The sequence below is a fragment of the Oncorhynchus keta genome, chromosome 17 (assembly GCF_023373465.1).
Source record: "Oncorhynchus keta strain PuntledgeMale-10-30-2019 chromosome 17, Oket_V2, whole genome shotgun sequence".
Lineage (NCBI taxonomy): Eukaryota > Metazoa > Chordata > Actinopteri > Salmoniformes > Salmonidae > Oncorhynchus > Oncorhynchus keta.
The window spans coordinates 36537765-36556438 of record NC_068437.1 but is presented as its reverse complement, the minus strand read 5'-3'; the positions used below and the strand labels follow the sequence as shown (position 1 = coordinate 36556438).

General features: G+C 40.4%; 2 protein-coding genes across 10 annotated transcripts in view; one reads left to right on the top strand and one right to left on the bottom strand.

Moving 5' to 3' along the window:
- Positions 1 to 3499: 3499 nt before the first annotated feature.
- LOC127908270 (putative nuclease HARBI1) lies at positions 3500 to 7512 on the top strand. 9 transcript variants are annotated; one of them, XM_052465989.1, is made up of 9 exons: positions 3573 to 3873; positions 4901 to 5077; positions 5168 to 5229; positions 5312 to 5401; positions 5489 to 5530; positions 5599 to 6536; positions 6606 to 6721; positions 6818 to 6929; positions 7024 to 7512. In XM_052465989.1, exons 6-9 carry the CDS (start codon positions 6065 to 6067, stop codon positions 7392 to 7394), a joined length of 1071 nt encoding a protein of 356 aa, XP_052321949.1. In that variant the 5' UTR covers positions 3573 to 3873; positions 4901 to 5077; positions 5168 to 5229; positions 5312 to 5401; positions 5489 to 5530; positions 5599 to 6064; the 3' UTR covers positions 7395 to 7512. The 9 variants fall into 9 exon arrangements, 8 of the variants coding, with proteins under 8 accessions (XP_052321951.1, XP_052321949.1, XP_052321948.1 ...); XM_052465988.1 differs by having other exon boundaries at positions 5312 to 5409; XM_052465987.1 differs by having other exon boundaries at positions 5312 to 5768; positions 5848 to 5883; positions 5982 to 6536.
- A 2681-nt stretch (positions 7513 to 10193) lies between these two features.
- Positions 10194 to 18674, bottom strand: part of LOC118395783 (ammonium transporter Rh type C 1-like) — a 33279-nt gene continuing 24798 nt past the window's right edge. Inside the window, exons 10-11 of the mRNA XM_052465980.1 lie at positions 13584 to 13651; positions 10194 to 10631 (exon numbers count right to left, since the gene is read on the bottom strand). Of these exons, the coding sequence (XP_052321940.1) occupies positions 10529 to 10631; positions 13584 to 13651 (171 nt within the window). The 3' untranslated portion in view covers positions 10194 to 10528. The remainder of the gene's footprint in view (positions 10632 to 13583; positions 13652 to 18674) is intronic.

Genomic DNA, 18674 nt, shown 5'->3' with positions numbered 1-18674 from the left:
GTGACCGCTCTTTCCTGTGGATTTCTGAACATAATGCGCCAAACAAACAGAGGTATTTTGGATATAAAAATAATCTTTATGGAACAAAAGGAACATTTGTTGTGTAACTGGGAGTCTCGTGAGTGAAAACATCAAAGGTAAACTATTAATTTGATTGCTTTTCTGATTTTCGTGACCATGCTACCTGATGCTAAGTGTACTTAATGTTTTGTCATGGGATCGATAAACTTACACAAACGCTTGGATTGCTTTGGCTGTAAAGCATCATTTCAAAATCTGAGACGACAGGTCGATTAACAAAAGGCTAAGCTGTGTTTTGCGATATTGCACTTGTGATTTCATGAATATGCATATTTTTTGTAATATTATTTGACTGGGGCGCTATGCTATTCAGCGGTTGCTGATGACAATTATCCCGCTTAAGGGATGGGTAGCGTCAAGAACCGGTTGAAAGTTTCTGTCGGCTGAATGAGCGACACCGGTTGAGTATTCCTACATCATTTCCTTCCAGAAGCCATGAGAAAATTGTCCGCCTGCTGAGACTGTGCGAGTGGATTTATACTACTATCTGTACTTACTGGTGGCACAGACTGTTTCATTCTTTCCTACTCTTAAATTGCCCTTACCTAAATATTGAGATTGTGTCTGAAGCTGGGCTTGCAGCACGGCTATCCTCACCATAAGGCGATCGTTCTCCTGTATATTATGAGTACAGCGACTGCAATTTGAAGGCATCATGTTAATGTTACTTCTAAACTTCGGCTGGTGGGGGTCGTGTAGAACCATGTCCAGATAAAGTGTCCGGGGGGAAAAAGTTGAATGAAAAACGTTGAGTGAGGGAAAAAATAAAAATATAAAGCGCAGATGATTTGTTTACGTTGCAGGTTAGGATAACTAACGTGTAGGTAAAGTGAATTAGCAGGTTAGGAGACTGAGATTAAGGTTAGGAAAAAGGTTAGGGTTAGGCTTTGCTACAATGCTACAGTTGGAATAGGGTTAGCATCAATGGGTATCACTTGATATCAAGAAACGCCCAATATGAGAAAACGCCCGTAATTGAGGTCTGCAATTACATCCCTCTCAGGGTGTCTGGGATGTATTTAAATGCTTTATTTAACCTTTATTTTAACAAGACATATTGAGACCGATGTCTCTTTTACAAATGTGCCTTGTACTGTATATACAACCTAAATAAATATACACATTATACCCAAACTATATATATATACAGTACCAGTCAAGTTTGGACACACCTACTAATTCAAGGGTTTTTCTTCATTTTTACTATTTTCTACATTGTAGAATAATAGTGAAGACATCAAAACTATGAAATAACATATGGAATCATGTAATAACCAAAAAAGATTTGAACAAATCAAAATACCATTTATATTTGAGATTATATTTGACACCCTTTGCCTTGATGACAGCTTTGAACACTATTGGTATTCTCTCAACCAGCTTCATGAGGTAGTGACCTTTCAATTAACAGGTTTGCCTTGTTAAAAGTTAATTTGTGGAATTTCTTTCCTTCTTAATGCATTTGAGCCAATGAGTTGTGTTGTGACAAGATAGGGGTGGTATACAGAAGATAGCCCTGTTTGGTAAAAGACTAAGTCCATATTATGGCAAGAACAGCTCAAATAAGCAAAGAGAAATGACAGTCCAACATTACTTTAAGACATGAAGGTCAGTCAAAGTGGAAAATGTCAAGAACTTCTTCAAGTGCAGTCACAAAAAAACATCAAGCGCTATGATGAAACTGGCTCTCATGAGGACCGCCGCAGGAAAGGAAGACCCAGAGTTACCTCTGGGGCAGAGAATAAGTTCATTAGAGTTAACTCCACCTCATATTGCAGCCCAAATAAATGCTTCACAGATTTCAAGTAACAGACACATCTCAACAGAAACTGTTCAGAGGAGACTGCGTGAATCAGGCTTTTATGTCTGAGTTACTGCAAATCTGTCCTTTGGTCCAAATGTGAGATTTTGGTTCCAACCGCAGTGTCTTTGTGAGACGCAGAGTAGGTGAACGGATGATCTCCGCATGTCTGGTTCCCACCGTGACGCATGGATGAGGAGGTGTGATGTTGTGGGGGTGCTTTGCTGGTGACACGGTCAGTGATTTATTTAGAATTCAAGGCACACTTAACCAGCATGGCTACCACCGCATTCTGCAGTGATACGCCATCCCATCTGGTTTGCGCTTTGTGGGATATTTTTTTTTTCTTCAACATGATAATGACCCAACACACCTCCAAGCTGTGTAAGGGCTATTTGACCAAGAAGGAGAAGCAGCCAACAAGTGCTCAGTATATGTGGGAACTCCTTCAAGAAAAAGCATTCCAGGTTTAAAAAAAAGCATTCCAGGTAAATCTAGTTGAGAGAATGTCAAGCGTGTGCAAAGCTGTCATCAAGGCAAAGGGTGGCTACTTTGAAGAATCTAAAATATAAAATATATTTTTTGGCTACTACATGATTATATGTGTTATTTCACAGTTGTGATGTCTTCACTATCATTCTACAATGTAGAAAATAGTCAAAATAAAGAAAAACCTTTGAATGAGTAGGCGTGTCCAAACTTTTGACTGGTGCTGTACATATATACACACGCACACAAACACAGTCATCTGAAAACATCACAAGTCACCCAGAAAAACAGTTTACATTCTTACACAAATAAGTCCCCAATTAATACTCTAAATTGCCCAAATGGCACCAGAACTTTAAGATGAAATGTATTTAGAATTTTCTTCCAGCATTACGGTGCCATCAAACTAAAAGCAGATTTACCTAGCTCGGTGGAGATTCTAGGAAACAGAAGAGTTAAGTTTATGAAGTAGGGCCTTGTAAACAAAAATTGAGTGATGTAGAGATTTACTACGGGTCTTTAGCGAAGTCCAGCCAACCTTCTGACACAGTGATGAGTATCAAAACTGTCAACTGTAACAAAACATAGGTCACTATGGTAGATAGCATCCAAAGGTTTAAGAGTAGTAGCAGGTGCTCTATAATAAATAATATCACCATATCAAGAACAGACGAAAAGGTTGACTGAATAATCTGCTTCCTACTGCTTAGAGAAATGCACAATCTGTTTCTGTAGAAAAAGCCAACTTTAAATCTTAGCTTCTTAACCAGTTCATCTATATGTTTTTTAAACGTCAAATCCATATCAATCCAAATGCCTAAGTATTTATACGTGGGAACTCGTTCGATTGGAGTGTCATCTAATGAGTGAACATGTAGTTCATCTGAAACATTCTTGCGAGGGTTTAAAAACAACATGTATTTCATTTTGCCTGTATTAATTGCAAGTTTTAAATCAGCAAGGGAATGCTGCATAGCTATAAAATCTTACTGTAGTTTTGACACAGCTAGATCAACAGTCGGGGCAATAGCGTACGTAATACTATCATCTGTATATAGATTAAATTGCACATTTTTAACAGATTGACCAATGGTATTTATGTAAGTAGTGAATAGAACAGGGGCCTGTTGCACAAAAGTAGAATTAAGACATCCGGGATAAATGACTCAGCTGAGCTCAATGAAGCCAAAACATGTGAGTCCAGGCTTAATTGGTTGCACAAAGACCAAGCCAGGATGAGCAGACACGGATTCATTAAGCCAGGTGAAACCAATCCTGGATAGGTGCGCGCTCACGGCTCACTCAAATAGACCCCGCCACAGATCACAGATTAACTGATTTACCATGGCAACTAGAGCCGCGTACTTTTCCCCGTCGGAAGCACAAATCCTCATGGAGGCATACGAGGAGGTAAAATATATAATTAAGAAGAAAGGCAACACCGCCACAGTGATAAAGCAAAGAGAAAAAGCGTGGCAAAGTATTGCAGACCGCCTGAATGCGTAAGTAGTGCACAATTACACACTCACCGCTCCGCTGAAACATCACAATTACAATTCAAATATTTAATTCACATCTCCAAAAAAACGCAGTTGTACTGTAATTATGAAACGGTTAAATTTTTAATTGAAATGCACTGCAGATATGAGTGAAATTGTGTAAAGTAAGTCCATCACACTGTATAAAGCTATGATAAATTATTATTAAAGCCTTACGTTATTATTTAACGTTACTACGCTCAGTACGGTTTAATCTTAGCCGTTGTACTCTGCTTCTTATGTTGTCCACCGTTTTTTTGTGTTTCTCCTGCTTTCATTAATGTAAAGCTGCTTTGACAGAATGAAACAATTGTGAAAAGTGCTATATAAATACAATTTAATTGAATAAATAGATGAGCTATAATAATAATCACTTTAATTTATATAGCGCCTTTCAAAGGACCCAAGGTCGGTTGCTCACTGCACTGCAAAAATGTCTTTCTTACTTAGTATTTTTGTCTTGTTTTCAGTAAAAAAAAAATATCTAAAAAACATCTTGAATATTTTCTTGAGCAAAATTACCTAGGAAAATAAGCAAAAAAATCTGCCAGTGAAACGAACTTTTCTAAAATTAAGTGTTTATGGAAAAAGTAAACTTATTTCAAGAGAATTTTTATTATATTGACAGATTTTTTTATTTGCTTGTTTTAAGCACACATTTACTTAAAGTTTATATTTTTGTCTAAACTATACTTATTTTGCTAGGTCATTTAGCAAATCAAGAAAATACATCTTTATTTAAGTTTTTTTTTGTTGATATTTTTACTGAAAACAAGACAAAAATACCAAGTAATTTTTTGCAGTGTGACTCCATTAAATGTGTGTGTGTGTAGATTAAACATGAACGGGCCAAAACGGACATGGCAGCAAGTCAAAATCAAATACAAGAACATTCTGCAGAATGGTATGGTCCCTGACTAATATTTAACAAAGCACAAGCATATATTGTACCCAGAAGGTGCCTGCTCACACATTGTCTGTACTGTTTTAGCAGTGAAAAAGAATACCCACAGACAAGGCACGGGTGGTGGGTCACCAAAGGCTGACCTTACCCCAGCAGAGGACATGGCCTTGGAGCTAAATAAAGGCAGGCCCGTCTTAGAGGGGATCCCTGGGGGGGAAGAGACGAGCATAGGTTCCTCCCAAGATGCCACCCGCTTCATTCAAGGTATGTCCTTCCATCTCTACATGGGATACAACCACATTCATATTGAATCAATTTGGACTGTCTGACTTTGGTTTACCTATTGCCTTGCAGTGTCTGGCAGCACTGTGTTCCTGTTAGAGCCACCAGCACAAGCACCAGACGATGCTGATCCAGTGAGTACTCCATCAAAGGCATACTGTAGGCCTGGCATGTCTTGTCTACTAGCTTCAATATGAATCTGATTAAATGTGATAGGGTGAAGGCCCCAGTGCAGCAGCAACAGCACATGATGGAGACGATGATGATGAGGAGGAGACCATCTCTCTGGATTCCAGAAGGCATGAGGTATCATGGTAAGACTGTGAAAGTACTATTTACTCTACAATGGTGAGGAGTCCTCATCAAAATCAAAAAATCTAATTTCTTTTACAGGACCCAGATGCTATACAGTGGGAAAACCAGCCTGGCAACATAGTGCGTATTAATAAAAGGACACCACATCCTGCCAAATTCCAGCTGCGCTAATTGTATTGTGTTCACAGAGCTCACAAGCTATCAGAAAGTTGTATGGCAACCACCTCCGGCGCCAAATAGAACTGGCAGACATAGACATTCAGTACAAGAAGAAAAAGATGGAAAATCTTGCACTGGAGTCCGAAATAAGAGGACAATTAGGAAACTGGACCTTGAAATAAAAAAACTTGAGAGGGAGGTGAGATATGCCTTCAATGTACACTGTATGCTAACTGTAACACAAATGTATTAATCATTATTTGTATTTCCTCCCCCAGCTCCAAGAAGATGACACAGCTCAAAATAAAAATTAGGTATATTCTCGTAAAGTCAAGTGAGCCATGACATATGAGCTCTTATTGTGAGCACACAGGACGGTGGCATCTTTCTAAGGTTTTTTTTATTTTCCCAGCAATCAGTACAACCAAGTCATCGTTATAAGGCATCGCCCTCTTTTGCCCACCCCCCCAGCACCAGGTGTGGCCACTAGCCTATATGAAGGCCCAAAATTGTGTGTTCCTTTCTGCTCTGACAATGGCATGCCCATTTGTGCGAGATGTGGTGGATGAAGAAGCACTTGTGCTGAGGAGAGCCTTCAGGCGAGAAAGGGTCTTCAGGGACCGGTTGGACCCACTGGCCTTCCCTGACGACCATCTATATGAAAGATACAGGTTTTCTGCAGATGGCATCAGGTATCTATGCAGACTACTGGGTCCCAGGATTAAGCACCGCACTGCACGGAGCCATGCACTGAGTGTGGAGCAAATGGTTTGTGTGGCCTTGCGCTTTTTTGCTAGTGGAGCCTTCCTGTACTCAGTGGGGGATGCAGAACAGCTGAACAAGGCCACAATTTGCCGCACAATAAGGAGTGTGTGTCTGGCTATCAAAGCATTAGCAGATGTCTTCATCTCCTTCCCTGGCCACAGAAGACTCTGTGACATCAAAGAGGAGTTCTATAGGATTGCAGGTAAGAGGATCTACAAATTACAGGACAACTGTTAACACATAGTAAGATACTCATTACTTTGTGTGACAGGTTTCCCCAATGTCATTGGTGCAGTGGACTGCACACACATAAGGATAAAAGCCCCCTCAGGTGCCCATGAGGCCGATTTTGTGAATAGGAAATCCTTTCACAGCATTAATGTTCAGGTGAACATAACTTTTTGATATTGTCCATTGACGAACACTCTGCATTGCCAGTGATGTGCATTGATTGGTGTAATATTCCTCATCTTATGATTTCAGATGGTCTGCAATGCTGACTGTGTGATCAGCAATGTTGTGGCAAAATGGCCTGGCTCAGTCCATGACTCCAGAATCTTTCGGGCCTCTGAAATCTATCAGTGCCTATCACAAGGTAAGCCACACAACCCCTATTTATAACCATCATGGCTGTGTCAAGAATATCACTGTGTTTATGAGGTAGTAATGATGAGATTTTGTGTTGACAGGTGAATTCTCTGGTGTGTTGCTGGGAGACAGGGGGTATGGCTGCCAGCCTTTTCTCCTGACACCTTTCACAGACCCCCAGGAAGCACAGCAGGCCTACAACCATGCCCATGCCAGGACCAGGGCCAGAGTTGAAATGACCTTTGGCCTCCTGAAGGCACGCTTTCACTGCCTTCACAAATTAAGGGTCAGCCCTGTTAGGGCATGTGATATTACTGTGGCTTGTGCTGTCCTCCACAATGTGGCCTGCCTGAGGAAGGAGAGGGCCCCCAGAGTGCCACCAGCCATGGACTGGGACAATCCGGCAATCTTCCCTGATGACGACAGTGGTCGGCTGCTGAGGGACCAATATGTGTTGAATTATTTTAGTTAGTATGTGTGCTTTCAATTTTGGTTAAATATGTCCTGCGGTGGCAGAGGAATTTGGGTTTTTTTGGGTTCGTTTTTTACGAATTTGGCCTCTTATGATGTTTGTGCGGTATACTGTGTGTAATACAAGGCTGCAGGAGGCTACTGCATCCATTCATTTGTCTGTTCAGTTGATGTGTATGGATTTGTCCTGCATTTATTTTAGTGTGCAGACATGCAGGGTGTGTTATATACAGACCTTTGAATGTGTATGTATCATTTTGTATAATATGCTTGGATTCTGTGCTTTCCATCTTGTAGAGTCACTGTGACTTCAGTTTCGAAAGGAGCTGATGGTTTACCTGCTTTGTTTTGTCCTTATTCAATAAAGGAACAATGTTACACATTGTGTTTTTATATTCATATGGAATGTGTATTTGTTTATATGACAGAGTACTAGGGCCACACTGAAGAAAAAGGATAAAGTCATAAATTTATGAGGCTGGTTCATTCTGCAGAAAAGCTACATATTGTTTTTACAGTTTTGATACTTATGACAATGTGATACTTAATATTCTGGCACATCAGCATGTCTTTGTTTATGAAACCATACTGAAGTACAATTTCACGAAATGCCCCGCATCTGTCATTTTAACAACTGTCCTCCTTTAAAACAACTGGTTACAATATTATGACTTGTCTTTTTTTCCCTCTGTGGCCCTAATATTCTATCATTTTATATATAGTCTATGGGAAACTGTAAATTATCTAATGATAGCAACATCTAAAAATCATTTTTTATCCAAAATCATTGAAATTAATGATCACAAACGTTTAAATAATGACAGTGGGTCTAGTTATATGTGATAACAATGTATAGTGAGCAGTGAAATAACTATTGGTTTCCATTTGTGGTGACTGCTGACTGACATTAGGGATGAGATTAAATAGATCCTGGAATTTAGCCTGGTCTGGAGCAGGCTAGCTCCACAGAATAAATCTCCATGGTAATTTATACCATAACATATCCTCCTGCCCCCTATCCATCTTTAGTGCAACCGGATTACGGATCAATTGAGCCAGGATCACCAAGATATCCTGGCTTAATCCCTTATCCTAGTTTTGTGCAACAGGCCCCTGCTCTCTGCGCCTGACTCCACACCCATCACTCTCCTGACGTTACAAGTTTTGTATTCAGTCCCGTGGCTTTTATTCTGTAAGATGTTAAGTGACTGTGTTGCCATTGAAAATGTGTTCTTTAAGAAAATAGATACTTCACAAGGCCTTCTTTTGACGGCCTAGTTTTTAGTGATGGGGAGACTGATCTTCCTTAATCGTTGAGGCTTTCTAGCCAATTGTGTCAAATAGATTGATTACTCAATGCTTTGATCACTCAAGGCTTTGATCAACACAGTGTAAACTAGTGGCACTTGCCGGTCAAAAGAATGTAGAACAGCCAAATTATTTTTGATTAGGTGCCTTTTTGTCTTCTAGTGAAACCATTGCCAAACCAATCAGCTTTGGAAGTCATTGATCACGTGCTTCTGATTAAAATGTTATAGGCATCGTTGCACTGTTTTGAAGTTAACTGCTCCGGTATGAAATTTAACATCACTACTAGTTATACCCAAATACAGTGGTCTCAAATGCATAGTTTACAGGCCACATCAGGCTTGCAAGTCACATGATTGTTTGCAAAATGATGTGTAATTCTTACTGGAATCCAGCCAGAATAGGGATATTCAACATTTGATATTTTAATTCACCTGCAACCAGCATTCAGAATGACTGATAGGGTTGTGAAGACAAAGATATGAGATTACCTAATGCATGTAATCTGGAACAACCATTTCAGTAAAGGGTGCAATAAATCCAAGTAACAGATTGGAATAGTTTAGAAAAATGTATGTTATTTATATTTGAGTAGCATTAGATTACTTAGTCAATAAATTTACATGCAAAAACTTATACTGAAACAAACAATTAAAAAATTCAACCCTTAATAGAGCATGTTTGGAAATATAATAATGATGGCCGTGGTTTTGGTTCAACTCTGGTTAATAACAATAAAACTAGGGTTATTTTAATTTAACTTGTTACAGTGTTCATTTAACCGCTGAGTCAACACTAGAAATATAACACTGAAAAATAAACACTAGTTAATGCTGGCCAATTTGCTGTGTGCTATGAAACAGCTTCCATGCATTTCAATAACATTTTAAGAATTCTCATGAACCGTAGATTCACATCAATAACCCCACACTTAAGTCAAAGGTTCCTTATCGGGCAAGAGTTCTCCAAGTAACCTTAAGAGCTAAAAAAAAATATTTAAGATCATGCATTTTTTTCAGTGTAGGGTCAAAGCCATCTATTTAGAGCTAAATGAGGAGGACAAACCAGAACATCCGGGGTATTTGGGTAGTGATTTTCATATGTGAAATAAATGGTGACATATTGGGGTGAGAGGGTAGAAGTAACGTATTTTGTGTCTTGGACGAGGTGAAGTCCAAATGCTTGGTTATGAGTTGAGTTTGAGTTGAGGGAGATACACCTACTGCAAAGTGTTATTATTTGTTCAAATGTCACATTCTGTTGAATGCAATATTTCATCATTAAATTAAAAAGGCACTTGATTACAGCAGCTAAACAAAAGGAGTACCAATACCCACATTTGTGGTATATAACTTAAATGGTGTATAACAAATATGACAGTTCTTTTAATATGTGGATCATTCATGATTGACATACAGTGTATATTGCCTTCACATTCTCAATGTAATATGTTTAATTGTTTTCAACATAGCAGCAGACATGCAAAATGAAATCATAGATAGAATAACTTTATTTTTCCTGTGAGGGAGCTTCTTGTTTGGAGTGGTTTAAAAATAACGTAGTAGACTACACAGTAGACCTACTAGACTACAATAATAGTCTCATCAAACACTTTTGTGACTAGGTTGCACAAATGGGTAGAATTAATAAAATGCTTTATAACGTAGAGATTAGAATGAACCAGAAATAACATATTTAGAACAAACAGGTTACATGTGGCTACAATGTGATTTCATAAAATGAAGTAGTAAAAATGTACTATAAATTCCATGAACAGAGCAGTCTACGGTGATGAGGAAGAGAGAAGTGGTTTCTGTCCAGCAGATGTCAGTGTAGGATAGGCTCATCTGTTGAACGTGTAGGGAGGGGGGAGATGACATCAGGCTCTAGCGTCAGTTCTGACTGTTCCACAGAGAAATTTGATTCCGTTCTGTAAAAGACAAAGGTTACATTAAGGTTACAATTTTTATGTGCTGAAACTGATACACACTGATACCTGAAACCCCTAAACACATATTTAAACGTCAACCATCGAATTCAAGTAAATATATCGGCTACACATCTTCTCCAACTTGGTTTCATCATATCAAGGCCTCAACCAGACAGTTTATTAATTAAAATATTCTGACGAGTACACTCTTTTTATTTTCAAATTGCTTCACTTAAATGGAATTGAAAGTTGGTTCCTATTCTTTTTCTATATTGTTAAACATCAAATAGACAGATACCTCCTAAATAGACAAAATCCTCCTCTCACACACATCAAATGCATTTTCTATAACTTCAAGGTCACTTTAAGAAAGCACCCGTCCAGAGCTATGGAACACCCCTATCAACACAGAACCGATTAACTTTAAGACAGAGCACGTAGCCTATCCAACATAGATAGGGCTCTAACTCCTCTAGCTCCACAATGAAATAGGGTGCAGGCCAGGCAGCAGGCTGTTAGCCAGCCTGACAGCATAGTGGAGTCTGCCACTAGCACAGTCAGCGTAGCTATCCCCATTGAGACCATGTCTGTGCCTCGACCTAGGTTGGGCAAAACTAAACATGGTGGTGTTCGCCTTAGCAATCTCACTAGGATAAAGACCCCCTTCATTCCTGTCATTATTGAAAGAGATCATGATACCTCACATCTCAAATTAGGGCTACTTAATGTTAGATCCCTTACTTCAAAGGCAATTATAGTCAATGAACTAATCACTGATCATAATCTTGATGTGATTGGCCTGACTGAAACATGGCTTAAGCCTGATGAATTTACTGTGTTAAATGAGGCCTCAGCTCCTGGCTACACTAGTGACCATATCCCCCGTGCATCCCGCAAAGGTGTTGCTAACATTTACGATAGCAAATTTCAATTTACACAAAAAAAAAAGACGTTTTCGTCTTTTGAGCTTCTAGTCATGAAATCTATGCAGCCGACTCAATCACTTTTTATAGCTACTGTTTACATGCCTCCTGGGCCATATACAGCGTTCCTCATTGAGTTCCCTGAATTCCTATCGGACCTTGTAGTCATAGCAGATAATATTCTAATTTTTGATGACTTTAATATTCACTTGGAAAAGTCCACAGACCCACTCCAAAAGGCTTTCGGAGCCATCATCGACTCAGTGGGTTTTGTCCAACATGTCTCTGGACCTACTCACTGTCACAGTCATACTCTGGACCTAGTTTTGTCCCATGGAATAAATGTTGTGGATCTCTATGTTTTTCCTCATAATCCTGGACTATCGGACCACCATTTTATTACGTTTGCAATTGCAACAAATAATCTGCTCAGACCCCAACCAAGGAACATCAAAAGAAGTGCTATAAATTCACAGACAACACAAAGATTCCTTGATGTCCTTCCAGACTCCCTCTGTCTACCCAAGGACGCCAGAGGACAAAAATCATTTAACCACCTAACTGAGGATCTCGATTTAAACTTGCGCAATACCCTAGATGCAGTTGCACCCCTAAAAACGAAAAACATTTCTCATAAGAAACTAGCTCCCTGGTATACAGAAAATACCCGAGCTCTGAAGCAAGCTGTGAGGACCCGGTTACGAACCCGGGTCTCCGGAGTGAGAAACTGTCACTTAACCAACTGAGCCACGAATAGTCGTCAGAACCCAGAAGATGAGGCAGACACAGCAGTACTTGAGACGGTGTATTTAATGAAGTAAAAAGTGAAGTTCTTCAGGAAAACATGTAACTCCACAACCTCAAAAGGAATCCTACAAGAACAAAGGTAATCCTCCAAGACAAAAAAGGTAAATCCACAAGGTGGAAGGTATAGCACAAAAAGCCTCAAAAGATACTCAAAAAACAAACAAGAACAAAAAACAGAATTCCACAAGAGAGTCCACCGGGATCAACAAGAGTTCTCAGAGTACTAGGGCTGGGTGCTAACATACAAACACAGAGCAAAGAACAGAGGAAAACAAAGGGTTTAAATACAATCAGGGGAAACGAGGCACAGGTGCAAATAATAATGGGGATCAAGGGAAAACAAAAGGTCAAAAGGCACAATGGGGGCATCTAGTGACCAAAAACCGGAACAACCCTGGCCAAATCCTGACACAAGCTTCCAGAAAATTGGAACGGAAATGGCGCCACACCAAACTGGAAGTCTTCTGACTAGCTTGGAAAGACAGTGCCGTGCAGTATCGAAGAGCCTTAAAGGTTTTGGCTTTTCTAGGGAGTTTTTCCTAGCCACCGTGCTTCTACACCTGCATTGCTTGCTGTTTGGGCTTTTAGTCTGGGTTTCTGTACAGCACTTTGAGATATCAGCTGATGTACGAAGGGCTATATAAATAAATTCGATTTGATTTGATTTGATCCAACACACAAACACACATTTGGCGTACCACACACCCCCGCAGTTCGGGGGGTCCACAAGCTTTGCCCCCCATCCTAAAAGATAGTATATGAACACGTCGTAAGCCATAGCAGGAAATTAGCTAAACAAATGCAACCTTTTCCCTCTGTCCCATGGCAAAATGTGTAAAATTGCAGGAAATTTGCTGTTTTCCTCAAATGTGCTTTTTTCCCCTGTGTGTGCAGTGCGGTACGTCACTGCACACCACACATGCACACATACACACTTTTCCAATTCAGCATTTAAAAAACTCAGAAAGAACAAGGTAAGGGTGATGGTGCCATGCTGTCTCCACACATTTGAGGCAATATTCACAGTATTGTGTGGGCCCAAACATAGATTGTTTGCACTATCAGAGGCTATACCAGTGGTCTGCTGCCATCTTGATGATACTTGACATAACACATCTTATGAGAACCAAAGCAGTTCTCATGCTGTACCATGAGGTGTAAGAAACATAAACCTTACAATCCAACCTCCATAATCACACTGTTGCACAAATCTGCTACTTACACGGCATTGCTCCGCATGTGGTTATTGTACTCCACGATAGGTGGATTGTTCTCTTCATCCTCAGGTAACTGGGGGCAGAAATCATCATCATTATAGAAACATTTTTATTAGAACTTCCAATATCATGTAAAAGAAGAGGTAAACATAGTTTCCACTACCATTTCCTTCCTCAGCCTCTTCAAACCAAAGATCATTTAGACATAACAATAAACAACCCTTATTGGACTGGAGACAAGCTAATAGCTAAATACTGGTATTGGCCATTCCATGTAGGACGTGACAGTATGAGGGAAACACGTTTTTTTAGGTGACAGGGGTGACAGAAACATACACTTCCCTTTAACAATAACATAAATCAGTTAAAATAAAAAGTGTATGGAGCGGCAGCGTAGCCTATTGGTTAGAGTGTTGGACTAGTAACCGGAATGTTGTGAGTTCAAACCCCTGAGCTGACAAGGTACAAATCTGTCATTCTGCCCCTGAACAGGCAGTTAACCCACTGTTCCCAGGCTGTCATTGAAAATAACAATGTGTTCTTAACTGACTTGCCTGGTTAAATAAAAAAAATATTTTGATTTAAATTCTCTCAACTAAAAAAAGCTAAGAAATTACCTTCAGAAAGATAGTTCCAAAATGACTTTGCAGTCTTCATGATATTAATGCATTTAGCCTTTAATGGTTTAGTACAGTATCACATCCCAGTAGATCTCATCATCAAAGCAGATGGCATCAAGACCATTCCCTCAGATAGGAAACTAGTCGGTTCTGTAACAGTTCGTTTTGGTGGTGAATCTTTAGTTTGGGCATGCCTGTTTGTAGTTTCCTTTTTGTATACAGTATACAGTATTTGTTTCCTTCACTATATGAACCTAATAATCTGCTTGGGCTCGCGGACCGAAAGGAGTCAAGACAGAGCTGGTCCTGGACCTAAAATAAGGTCACTGTCTCCCTGGGCACATGAACATTCAACAACTGGTTGCCTACGCTTACTTCTCACATTTATTCACAAATTCATTCAGGTTGCAGAACCATTAGGCTAGCCTAGAAGCCCTAGACTTATAGTGTTAACAGTAGGAAAGCTAGTCAGTTCCGTAACAGTACAAATATCCATATTTGTGGTATATAACTAACATTGTTTAAAACAAATCACTGATTTTTAAACATAAGAATCATTCAAATACACAACTGAGTGACATACAGTTGTCTTCACATTCTCAATGTAAAAGTTCCCATTGTTTTCAACAAAGCAGCAGACATGCAAAATGAAATCATAGATAGAATAACTTTATTTTTCCTGTGAGGGAGCTTCTTGTTTGGAGTGGTTTAAAAAGAACGTAGTAGACTACACAGTAGACCTACTAGACTACAATAATAGTCTCATCAAACACTTCTAGTGATGAAGTTGTTCAAATGGGTAGATTTAATTAAATGCTTTATAAAGTACATATTAGAATGAACCAGAAATCAAATGTGATTTCATTAAACAAATATAACAAGTGTCAGTGTTTCTTAGGAAGTTCTTGTTGTGATTCCATCTAAAGTAGTACAAATGAACTATAAATTCCATGGAACAGAACCCCATAAAGAGTGGTGAAGAGCAGGAGGCTGGTTTATGTCCAGCAGGAGTCAGTGCAGGATAAGTCAATTAGTTGAACGTGAAGGGGGAGATGACATCAGGCTCTAGCGTCAGTTCTGACTGTTCCACAGAGAAATTTGATTCCGTTCTGTGAAAGACAAAGGTTACATTAAGGTTACAACTTCTATGTGTGAAACTGATACACACTGATACCTGAAACCCCTAAACACATATTTAAATGTCAACCATCGAATTCAAGTAAATATATTGACTACACATTTTCTCCAATGTGGTTTCATCATATCAAGGCCTCAGCCAGACAGTTTATTCATAAATTCTGACCAGTGCACTTTCTATTGCTTCACTTAAATGGAATTGAAAGTTGGTTCCTGTTCTTTTTCTATATTGTTAAACATCACATAGACAAATACCTCCTAAATAGACAAAATCCTCCTCTCACAAATGGCAAATGCTTTTTACCTCCCAGACACTGTCATGAAAATCCCCTATTCTAAAAGCAGTATCATAGTCATTTTCACTGTCAGAAAGGTCACTGTCAGAAAGCACCCATCCAGAAATATGGAACACCCCTATCAACACAGGACAGATGAACTTTCCAGTTCAACTTTCCAACACACGTGCCTTTCCAATTCAGCATCTCAAAAACTCTGAAAGAACAAGGTAAGAGGTGATGGTGCCATGCTATTTCCACTTATTTGAGGCAATATTCACAGTACTGGGTGGACCCAAACATGGATTGTTTGCACTAGCGGTGGACATACGCTGCATGCCCAACAACAACAAAAAATAAATAAAAGTAAAAAATAATTAAAGAGCACCAGTAAAATAACAATAGGAAACAGTACAGTATTTTGTTTTTTTATATATTATTTCTTACAACGTTAGCCCAGAAAACCTCAAGTGTTATTACATACAGCCGGGAAGGACTACTCGATATCAGAGAGACGTCAACTTACCAGCACAATGACCAGGAATACGACTTTCCCAAAGCGGATCATTTGTCTGCAAAATTCAGGGCTTTTGAACTGATTTTAGAGGCCGACCCAAAAACAACGCCGCTGGAGGAGAGGGTGCTGGAGTGGTCTTCCAGTGAGCCTTCAGATGCGTGCACACCACCCACCGCTTCCGAGTATATTACTCGCTAATGTCCAGTCCCCTGTTAACAAAGTCAACGAAATCAGGGCAAGAGATGCTTTCGCAAAGAGATATCCGGGATTGTAACATACTCTGTTTTACGGAAACATGGTTAGCTTGGGATATGCTGTTGGAGTCAGTACAGCCAATGGGATTTTCAGTGCGTCACGCCGACAGGAATAAACATCTCTCCATTAAGGAGAAGGGCGGAGGTGTATGTTTCATGATTAGCGACTCACCTGACCTAGAATTCCTCACAATACAATGCCGATCGTATTATCTGCCAAGAGAACTCTCCTTGGTTATCGTCACAGCCATGTATATCCCCCCGCAAGCGGATACCAAGACGGCCATCAAGGACCTTCACTGGACTTTATGCAAACTGGAAAAGATATATCCTGAGGATGCATTTATTGTAGCTGGGGATTTTAACAAAGCTAATTTGAGAACAAGGCTACCTAAATTCTATCAGCATATCAATTGCAGTACACGAGCGAGTAACACGCTCGACCATTGCTACTCTAAATTCCGCGATGCATACAAGGCCCTTCCCCGCCCTCCTTTTGGCAAATCTGAACATGACTCCATCTTGTTGATCCCCTCCTATAGGCAGAAACTAAAACAGGAAGCGCCCGTGCTTAGGTCTATCCAACACTGGTATGACCAATTGGATTCCACCCTTCAAGATTGCTTTGATCACATGGACTGGGATATGTTCCGGGTAGCCTCAGAGAACAACATTGACGTATACGCTGACTCGGTGAGCAAGTTTTTTATTTTACCTTTATTTAACTAGGCAAGTCAGTTAAGAACAAATTCTTATTTTCAATGACGGAACAGTGGGTTAACTGTATAGGAGATGTTGTACCCTCTGTGACTATTGACCCTCTGTGACTTCCCTAACCAGAAAGTGTGGATTGACGGCAGCATTCGCGCAAAACTGAAAGCACGTATCACTGCATTTAGTCATTACAAGGCAACTGGAAATATGGCCGAATACAAACAGTGTAGTTATCCCTCCGTAAGGCAATCAAACAAGCAAAGTATCAGTGCAGAGACAAAGTGAAGTCGCAATTCAACGGCTCAAACCCAAGACATATTTGGCAGGGTCTACAGAAAATCACGGATTACAAAAAGAAAACCAGCCCTGTCGTGGATGTTGACGTCTTGCTTCCAGACAAATTTAACAACTTATTTACATGCTTTGAGGACAATACAGTGCCACCGACGTGGCTTGGTACCAAAGACTGTGGGCTCGCCTTCTCCATGGACGACGTGAGTAAAACATTTAAACGTGTTAACCCTCGCAAGGCTGTCGGCCCAGATGGTATCCCTAGCCGCATCTTCAGAGCATGTGCAGACCAGCTGGCTGCTGTGTTTACGGACATATTCAATCCCTATCCCAGTCTGCTGTCCCCACATGCTTCAAGGTGTCCACCATTGTTCCTGTTCCCAAGAAAGCCAAGGTAACTGAACTAAATTACTATCGCCCTTTAGCACTCACTTCTGTCATCATGAAGTGCTTTGAGAGACTAGCTAAGGATTATACCACCTACACCTTACCTGTCACCCTAGACCCACTTCAATTTGCTTACCACCCCAATAGGTCCACAGACAATGCAATCGCCATCACACTGCACACTGCCCTATCCCATCTGGACAAGAGGAATACCTACGTAAGAATGCTGTTCATTGACTACAGCTCAGCATTCAACAACATAGTACCCTCAAAACTCATCATTAAGCTTGAGTCCCTGGGTCTTGACCCTGCCCTGTGCAACTGGGTCCTGGACTTCCTGGCCACCCCCAGGTAGTGAAGGTAGGAAACAACATCTCCACTCCGCTGATCCTCAACACTGAGGCCCCACAAAGGTGTGTTCTCAGCCCCCTCCTGTACTCCCTGTTTACCCATGACTGCGTGGCCATGCACGCCTCCAACTCAATCATCAAGTTTGCAGATGACACAACAGTAGTGGGCTTGATTACCAACAACGATGAGACAGCCTGCAGGGAGGAGGTGAGGGCCCTCAGAGTGTGGTGTCAGGAAAATAACCTCTCACTCAAAGTCAACAAAACAAGGGAGATGATCGTGGACTTCAGGAAACAGCAGAGGGAGCCGCCCCCTATCCACGTTGACGGTACAGTAGCGGAGAAGGTGGAAAGTTTTAAGTTCCTCGGCGTACACATCACGGACAAACTGAAATGGTCCACCCATACAGAGACAATGTGGTGAAGAAGGTGCAACAGCGCCTCTTCAGGGAGGAGGTGAGGGCTTGTCACCGAAAACCCTCACTAACTTTTACAGGTGCACAATCGAGAGCACCCTGTCGGACTGTATCAATGCCTGGTACGACAACTGC

What these genes read in the sequence shown, in the direction of transcription:
- LOC127908270 (XM_052465989.1), top strand. Translation starts at nt 6,065, where the DNA reads ATGAAGGCCCAAAATTGTGTGTTCCTTTCTGCTCTGACAATGGCATGC. An exon ending in GGAGTTCTATAGGATTGCAG is followed by an intron (nt 6,537 to 6,605) that starts GTAAGAGGATCT and finishes TTTGTGTGACAG; the next exon opens with GTTTCCCCAATGTCATTGGT. An exon ending in CTATCAGTGCCTATCACAAG is followed by an intron (nt 6,930 to 7,023) that starts GTAAGCCACACA and finishes TTGTGTTGACAG; the next exon opens with GTGAATTCTCTGGTGTGTTG.